Below are 9723 nucleotides of genomic sequence, written 5' to 3' on the forward strand. Positions count from 1 at the left end.
AAAAGCAATTGTTCGATTAGTAATGAAATTGGTCTAACTTCTTAATCATCATTGAAAGTGACTATTCATATGATGTATAAATTAATGTAAGCGATGAAGCAGAAAAAAAAAAGAATGAACAACAGCAAACGAACAATGCCGTTATAGAATTACAAACTGTACCAGATCTGACCAATTATTATTAGTTTAATGTTTATACAACGGAAAGTGCAGAAGACAGAATACAACATTTAGAATTCATAAAAAAAAACCAACAAAAGCTAGCAGAGAATCGAGTATTGGTTTTGGCAGTAAGTGAGCTGAAAGGATCTGCTTTAGATTGGCAATATACAATTGGTTGCAAGAACAAGGATGGGAAGAACGGAAACAACGTCTTCACCAAGAATGTGGAAAAAGAATTACATTGTGTTTATAGTATAAGAAAGCGGAAGCAAGAAGGCAGCAACCTAATGAATCACTTACTCATTACTTTTATTTAAAGTTAAGACGAGATCGATTACCTTACAGGTGGCATAGAAAACAGGGAACATTCTATTGCGATTGTCATGCAGAAAGTATCAACAGTCGCAGAACTACAAGAGCTATCCAGAACAATTGATCAACTGGAAACAGAGACAATAGGAATTAAGAAAAATTACTTACACATTACATTTTATTTTATATTTTATACAAAATAAAAAAAAAATACCGAATTTACTTTTTGAAACAGAAAACAATATTTTTATATGTGATCGTTAATATATATATATATATATATATATATAGCCAAGGAATAAAATCTGTTCATAATGGAACTGACACTTGTGGAATGATATTCGTAGACCTTGTTGGATGATATGATGTAATCATGTAAAGCTTCCTTCAAGCAAATCCGACAATTCAGAAACTGTTTCAGTACAGTACCTCGTGTAATGTCATTTATTACATATCGTTGTGTTTTGTATTCTTAGACATCTTATTTTTTAAAAAAATTGTTGCTGGGGAGTAATGTTCAAAATAACCACTCAGTCGGTTTGACGAAACACAAAGTTTATATTTCCAATATAAATGTACAAAATAATACAAATTAGAGTCACAATTAAATATGCACAAACACTAATCCAACGACAACCGACTATTCCCGTACAAATTCGTCAAAAGAACTCCTTACGATCAAACAGACTTGTAATTAACAAAACCTCCGAGTCAGGAACAAGTTCGTACTCAACCACTAGGGTTTACTTTCCCCAGATTTCCGTAGCGTCCAACGAGAGAGACAGTTAGAACTTCGGTAACAACGATCCTAATCCGATCCGATCTTCCCGATACGAACCTCTGTTCCCGCCGAAACTACTACTTAGTGTCCAACGTTCGAACCCTCTCCAATCAAATTCGAATGTTCCCACAACGGCCGCCAACGGTCACTTCCCGCCGGCCAATCGTCTGTCGGTCGTCGATTTGAAACTTAACGGTTTTTCCCACGGAAGTTTCTAACGGCTGTTTCTAACGGTTTTTCCGTTATGAAAGTTCGTTATATTAAAACAGGGCGGAAATCGCTTGCCTAAGCGATTCCGAACCCTACATGGGGCTCTGCATATAAACCTATATATCAATTTTTATTTTTTATTTTTACATTATTAATTTGTATCACACTTATACACTTTTATAATCAACAGTTAATTAGAAGAAAGTTATTCTCACCCTTGAATTTCTGTTGGAAATCAAATCTATTTTCTTAATTCACTGCTGCTTGAAAACGTAAAAAATTATCTACGTAAACAATTATTCTTGAAGTTGGATTCTTATTTTATTCGTCTACGGCAGGGATGGAGAACCTTTCTGAGTCTGCGTGCCATATTATAAGCATACTTAGCTTTAAAGATGTTAATGCGTGCCAAAGTCTTACACTTCGAATAATGATATTTAAAGAAATTAAACGAATACGCTTTAATTCGAATAAATGTAAAAAGTCTAATTGAAAAAAGGATGATCAAGTGATAAACGGAAAGGATGATTGAAAGGACGATTCTGTGCCAGATGATTTGTCTTACGTGCCACTTTGGGCACGCATGCCATAGGTTCGCCACCCCTGGTCTACGGCAACGCGACACACGGGCCATCTGCCAAAGTGGTAATGCCTCCTGAGAAGTCTTTCATGGGAAACTAGTCCCTACTTAGACGTAACTAACGTGAAGAAAACCCGGAAAATTTTACGTAGGTTTGTTGACAAATTGCCAGAAAACTACTTAGAACGACGTTTTATAACATTTACCACGTAATGCGTAGGTTTTGAGCCTAGATGGTCGTGTATGAGCACTTGTAGCAAATCTAGGGAGTCTTAGATTTGATTCCGAACCTCTTCAGATCAGCAAGTTAAAGCTGCAATCCGTTGCAGCGATCTGTGCAACAAATAATGGAAGAAAAAATTGCAGAAGCTCATTTAAATGATAACAATAAAGTGATAAAAATAACAAGATTATTACATTGATTGGAATTACAAATTTCTTCACATACACCAAAACACAAAAACAAACTTGATATGCAATGTAGTAAATATGGGTTAAAAAGAAAAACAATGCCTTGAAAAGGCGAGAGAAAAAATTACTACAATTCAGTCGGATTTAAACTCAATTCTCTACAATGCTACTTTTAGATCTGTTTTATAATAATTTATAATTAGAATTTGATTATTTACTGTCTTTAAATATTGATAAAGTTTTATGTTAACGAATTTTCTCAAAATACTATAAAGCTCTTCTTATTCGGATAGCTTTTGTTGCCATTTGTTGGAAAATTGGGCCATTATATATTCTCAGATGCTTGGGGACATTTTACGAAATATTTTTGATTTTCCTTACGGGCTGTATGTATACAGTTTAAAAATACATACTCAGCAGTTTCTATATTACAGCATGCAGACCATCGGTGCTTTTAAATTTTACATATGTTTATTTATTTATTTTTTATTTGTTTGTAGATCGTTATGTTGCAGTTTCCAAAATATGTCATTTGTTTTGCAATTTATTTTTAGTTTGGAAACTGTTTTAACAATATTATTGTTAGATAGATTTGCTTTGGAAATTCTGTTTAGTTGTTTAGGAATGTATATTTATATTACTTTTGTACAAATCTTTTGCGAATGATATAAATATGGTTTCATCTGCGAAGTGATGTTTCAATATTTTAAAGCAACAAATAATGTATTGTTGGGGATTTTATATGATTTACTTTCTCCGTTGTTGCTAATACATTTGAAAGATATGGTTGAAGATAACTTTTATTCTTGCACGTACCGTATATTTATGAAGACTGTCTATGATTTGGATTTTTGCTTTCAAAGACATCTCGATGAATCCGGAGAAACTGTTTTCGATGCTATTAAATGAAATAATTTGCCTATTGATCCATTATTTGAATTTCAGATTCTATTAATTAATGTACTTGTCTTCTCATTTAGAAACTTATTATGAAGAAGAATTATATATATTTCAGTTGAATCTTAATTATGTAGGAGGAAAGATTTTTTAAAAATTTTTAGCCACCCGTCTTTATATTTGTCTAAGTTAATTTTTGTGTCAGATATTTCGTTTAGGCGATACTATTTGCTTGACTATTAGTTAGTGAATTATCATGCAATGAAGTTTTCTAAAGATTTATTATATTGTCAATGATAATATACGAATGAAGACTAAAGGTTTGGTAAAATAAACAAATTTATTTTATCAAACTGTTTCAGTATAAAAAGTAAAAAAAAGTGAGGTATTTATCATGTTTATTTTATAACGTATATTTAAAAGTTAACTTTAAATTAACTTTATTTTAAATAAAATATTTTTAGTTTAATTCGTTTAAGCAGTCTTACTTTTCTACTTTTCAATTTTTTAATGTACAATATTTAATTGTGAGATAACCCCTTTTAATTCTTTTATTTGAAGAATATTGAATAAAATTATAAAAATTTTAATTAAATTTCATTTTAAAAATAAAAATGGTCGAGAGAGAAAGATCTACACAACAGAAATCTGTAGCTAAAGAAAATTATATCACGTGAAATTACTTTTAATGTTAATATTTAAGACAGAATTTAAAACAAAAATAGTATATTAGAGACCTATTTATCTAAAAATATTGCATAGTCTTTCATTTACAATGCAGTTTAATTGTTTATTATATGCATACTGTATATATTACTGTAGTGATATCGGACCTTCTCGTCCTCCCTCACTTGCGGTTTGGTCGGAAAGGGTGCAATCCACCTACACGCGGTAATAAAGGGTTGTAAAAAGGGATAATAAATGTAGACAAAGAACCATAAAAGGGAAGGGAGAAAAAAGGCGGGAAGAGGGACAGTGAGAGGAGTTCGAGACACAAGAGAGAGAGGAAGGACGAAGTGGTGGTCCCTGAGTGTAGATTGAAGTTATTTTGTGTGGATTATCTGACTGTTTTTTGATTTTGTGAGACGAACCGACGGGGTGGAATCCGCTGTTTCAGAACGGGTTCCCTACATTGGCGCAGCCGACAGGATTGTGAAGCCAGAGCGACAAGATACGATCCAGAATAAGAAGAGGTAGGAAAATTTTGTACTTGGTCGGAAGCGAAATTCACGGCGGGATGCTAAGCGTAAAGGGAGTCAGAAAAGAAGATTTACGGATCGTGACAGAAGAGCTTTGTGGCACAATAGACGATAATTTGAAAGTATCGGAGTTAAGGGAGCTTATCATAAAAAGTGACAATTTTGCTAGCGACCCGAATTTTGTATTGGAAATTTTAACCTCGACTGTGGCTGAAAGGATACAGAAGGAAGAGCAAGAAGTGGAAAGGGAACGAGAAGCGGAAAGAGAACGCGAACGCCAGCATCAGTTGGAGTTGGCGCGAATTAATGCTAATATTCAAAGCAGAACGAGTAACAGTAATCCTAGCTTTGCGGACAGCCACCCGGGTAATGAGCCCGTAATAAGTATCGAAAAATTGATTAAAAGCGTGAAAACCCTAACGCTGCCAGTTCCAACTAGGTCCGAGAATTGGAACCTATTTTTCTTATCCTTAGAGCGAGCATTCGAATCAAAGAATGTGCCGGAAGAGATGAAAGCGGAGATATTGATGAATATTCTGGGGGAAAAGGCCGCAAAAATCTTGATCTATATAACCGGAGACGAATTAAGGGATTACTTGAGTGTTAAAAAATTAGTGTTGCGAGAATATGAACCGTCAGCCCAATGCTGTCTAGAGAATTTCCGAAGTGCTAGACGTAGGCCCGACGAGACCCACATGCAATTCATGTCGAGGCTAGCCGCCGCGTGGAGATATTATTGTGAATTGAGGAAAGTGAAGGACCTGGAAGCCTTAAAGCAACTGATTGTTTCGGACAGATTATTTCAGACATTGGATGCCGACACGGCCGCTCACATAAGCGTTCCTCAGGGGGATGGCTGGTTTAACCCTATCGACATGGCGAGAGAGTGCGATCTGTATTTCGAAAGCAAAGGGAGATCATTAACCGAGACCTATGACGACTCGCAAAGATTGCGGCACCTTTCAGAACGCCAGGGTGCTAGTCAGAAGTACGTTCCCCCACCACTGAGAGACGAGAGGCAGAAAAACGGACCTGACTATCGCCAGGACATAAGACGGAGAGAGTGCTATATCTGTAAATCAACAGAACACATTTCTAGATCCTGTCCACAGAAGATAAGGGATACGCCCCTGAACGACAGTCGCGCTCAACCCTCAACGGATTGGAGACGGAAGGGGTTGAGGTAGGGAGTACGGCTCCAGCGGCCTCCGATCTCGTGATTATCGTCCGTTCGGCCGTGATCGAGAAACGGTTGCGATGGTGGCGAGTGTAAGGTCAGAACGCCTTGAGGGAAAAATGAGCAGCCATTTGAAGTCAGTCCCTAGCACTCAATCTTTACAATACGTTACGGTCAACATAGGTGGGCAAGATACCGAAGCTATTGTAGATTCAGGCACCCAAGTTCCAGTCTTTCGTCCCGAAGATGTTACCAGCTCGAATGACAGAGACTGGGGAATGATAGTTTTGAGCTCAGCATTCGGAGAAGAGATTAAGGCACGGGCAGTAAAGATCCCTATGGCTATTTTGTTTTTATTTTTTTTTTAACTCTTTCCGCCCTGTGGGCACTAAGAGGGCCTCTTTTAGTAGGCCCATTATGGGTTCGGCCTGGCCCACAATGGGGCGACCGGGTGGTGAGGGACGGGGCCCGACATATCCGAACGGACCACCCCCCGAAAAATTCCTGGGGATTATTCGACCCGTTCGGATTCGATCCCGGGTCCCCCAGAGCGGTAGGCTGCCACCTTTACCGCTCGGCCATCCGGCCGTCTCCCTATGGCTATTAAAGACCGTCGCGACCAAACTTTATTATCCCCCATAGAAGTCACGGTGGCACTGACCGAAAAACTGAAGGGCCCTCCTCTCATGCCGCCAGGTATTCTCAAAATGTTGGAAGGACAAGCTGGAGTGTATAGACCTCTTCATCTTCGTAATCGTATTAGTGGAACAGATAGTCGTGAACCAACTGATTGGGACCGAAACCGGTACTCAGATACGAGTGATCGATACATAGATCTTTACAATAAAACATTGTGTGAGAGGACCGATAGCTATAATAGAAAATATCCGAGCCGAAATGATCCTAGTAGTCGTAATTACAGTGACCATGATGATTTTAAACAGGTAGATAATTGGAAAGGCAGTCACAAACGAGAAGCAGATTTCGCTAATTTTAGGAGAATAAATCTAAAGGTTCGCCCTGATAGCTACATGTCACACCGAAGAGATAGTGAACGTGACCGTAACTGGCGAGAACCCCATACTCCAAAAGATGTTCCACAGGACCACTGGCGCGACGGCATGCACGGAAGTAAAAGTGTCTGGAATCGCTAAAAAGGTAGTAGTCGTTCTGAGTACGATGACAATCGGAGCAGGCAAGGTGAACAAAAGACCAATCATCAAGGGAAATATTTAAGGGGTCGAGGTAGGGAGTACGGCTCCAGCGGCCTCCGATCTCGTGATTATCGTCCGTTCGGCCGTGATCGAGGAAGCACAAATCGCATCGCAGTGTCAAGTAAATATTCATCTTCTGCTGTTGATTACGGAGGAAAGAATTATGATCTTCAATGCACAGGTGACTGTGGGATAATTTACGATACTTCCGGTTCCACAACGTGTTGGGGACATTAAAAGTGACGTTTGTTTCGACGTGTAGTGACAAGAACTATGAACATAATTTGTGTAAAAAGGAAAGTTTGATATAGACGATAGACAGCATATCACACCTTTTGTATTATCTAGAAAATAAGTTTTCTTGTAACCTCATTTTTCGGAAGTTTAGTTCAGATTCGTGTTTGGGTTAACACCCTAACACTTATCTTGCGGCGGGGGTGTAGTGATATCGGACCTTCTCGTCCTCCCTCACTTGCGGTTTGGTCGGAAAGGGTGCAATCCACCTACACGCGGTAATAAAGGGTTGTAAAAAGGGATAATAAATGTAGACAAAGAACCATAAAAGGGAAGGGAGAAAAAAGGCGGGAAGAGGGACAGTGAGAGGAGTTCGGGACACAAGAGAGAGAGGAAGGACGAAGTGGTGGTCCCTGAGTGTAGATTAAAGTTATTTTGTGTGGATTATCTGACTGTTTTTTGATTTTGTGAGACGAACCGACGGGGTGGAATCCGCTGTTTCAGAACGGGTTCCTTACAAATTACCTTATATTATTATCATTGCATATTATTATAATGTATACACCATATTCTCACAAATAAACCTGGGATTCAAATTAGTCCCGATCTTCGAATAAACCACGGGAATAAAGGTGCTGCTAGAAATAAATCTTGGGTTGAAACGTAGGAAGCATGTTGAAGTACTGCACCCTATAAGGTAATGCAGTTAGAGAAAAATAAAATTCTATCTCTTCAAATTGTTTGGATTTCGACAGCACTTTTTATTTAAAGATTCTCTGAAATATTTTTTGATATAAAATCATAAAAAATGTCGAATATTGAACGTGGAAAATCATGAATCGAGAGCTTATCGACAGAAGGTTAAAAGAGATGATGAGTTTGTACCAGAGGAGGTAGTCAACATGTTGGTTTCTACAACGAAATCGAAGCAGACACGAATAACAACGTAACAACCGAATTGCAACGACGGCCGGATGGCCGAGCGGTAAAGGTGGCAGCCTACCGCTCTGGGGGACCCGGGATCGAATCCGAACGGGTCGAATAATCCCCAGGAATTTTTCGGGGGGTGGTCCGTTCGGATATGTCGGGCCCCGTCCCTCACCACCCGGTCGCCCCATTGTGGGCCTGGCCGAACCCATAATGGGCCTTCTAAAAAAAGAGGCCCTCTTAGTGCCCACAGGGCGGAAAGAGTTAAAAAAAAAAAAAAACCGAATTGCAAGACGCCGAATTGGGTTAGCTATGAAAGCAATAATTACTTCAAATGTTATAGCTATAATTTATAAATACAGTCAAGAAATGGTTTCGATAGTTTGGAAAATATATGAGTAATTGAAGCACTTGTTCAATATTTTTACTACTCATCTACTATAGCAAAGTAATAAATATCGGATCTTCAAATAATTCTCGGGAGATACGTACCTTTTGAAAATACTCGTACATCTCTGGAATTTAGTCGAGAAAATACAGTATATGTAGTAGTCACATGCTGAAATTTGTCACTTCAATAAATTGCTAGGCAGGCACTTCTTGAAACCTTTCAGGCAGGCCTTTCAGAATCTCTCGTTTCTCTGATCACTTCTTGAAATGCTAACTTAGTTTTTACAGATGATGAAATGAGTGAGTGTTTCAGCATCTGCCTAATGAAAGTAGGCATTTCGTGTACAGACTTATTAGTACATAGTCTTAAAAAAAGCTGAGTATTTTTGAGTGTTATAACTTTTTTGAACATAAATTGTTTGATAAAAATTACACCTACAAAGTACACATCTTTTGCGTATTTTGCATTTTTAATTTACTAGTATCTAACGACTGTAAAATATAGGCGAGGCTTAAAATTACCAATATTTTTTCGTTGAAAGAAAAAGTTTGAAAGCATCGGTTCATCTAAAAAGTCTTTTTCTGGCTATGTTACTGGATTATTGTATTTTATAACGAAGAAATAAAAATGAATGGTTTATGATAAGCATACAACTTAAAATTAAGCTACATAATAATTATTATAGTGAAGATCTCCAATGATACTCCTGTAGACTACCGCGTCAGTGAAGATCTTTACGATAATCCGTCTCGAGTTGGTTTCTATGACTCGAGAATGTTCTTACATTGGTTCGTAGAAAAGTACACCTCCACACTCAATTCAGAGAATATTTACAGTTTATTTACAAAAGAGGATACGTAGTATATAAAAGTTTAACAACATAACATACACAGGACAACAAGAGTAGTGTCTCGCGTGTCAGTTTAACCTTCGGGAACTATTATACTCTGGGGAAACCTCAGTCAGTTTGTGGAGTTGGCTCAACTATATGGCCCTGTCCAGTCTCCGCACTCACCTGTCCCTGAGATCGTTGTCAGAGGAGAACACTCTATGCTCAGCGGGATGCCCAAGTGCCTGAGACTACCGTATTTTCAGTCTCTTGCCCTTCTCACCTCTCCTCTCGCCCGTCTTACTATTTAGAGTTTTTGGACGACAACTTCCGATGAAAAAAAGAATCTTGATTGGTCGGAAGCTTTCCAAAACGTCGGCCCTTCTCCTGACGAAACAG

The 9723-nt window shown here is 38.1% G+C and overlaps 1 protein-coding gene across 1 annotated transcript; it reads left to right on the plus strand.

Moving 5' to 3' along the window:
• Positions 1-4590: 4590 nt before the first annotated feature.
• Positions 4591-6097, plus strand: LOC136985471 (uncharacterized). The gene is made up of 2 exons (XM_067282760.1): positions 4591-5735; positions 5857-6097. Exons 1-2 carry the CDS (start codon positions 4591-4593, stop codon positions 6095-6097), a joined length of 1386 nt encoding a protein of 461 aa, XP_067138861.1.
• The last annotated feature ends 3626 nt before the right edge of the window (positions 6098-9723 follow it).

The sequence above is a fragment of the Centruroides vittatus genome, unplaced genomic scaffold (genome assembly GCF_030686945.1).
Source record: "Centruroides vittatus isolate TY-2023 unplaced genomic scaffold, ASM3068694v2 contig_970, whole genome shotgun sequence".
Classification (NCBI taxonomy): domain Eukaryota; kingdom Metazoa; phylum Arthropoda; class Arachnida; order Scorpiones; family Buthidae; genus Centruroides; species Centruroides vittatus.

Bases quoted from the DNA above. Each gene is read 5' to 3' on its own strand.
- LOC136985471 (XM_067282760.1), top strand. From the start codon at position 4,591: ATGCTAAGCGTAAAGGGAGTCAGAAAAGAAGATTTACGGATCGTGACA. The intron at 5,736-5,856 runs GTAGGGAGTACG...AAAAATGAGCAG, and splicing joins TGGAGACGGAAGGGGTTGAG to CCATTTGAAGTCAGTCCCTA.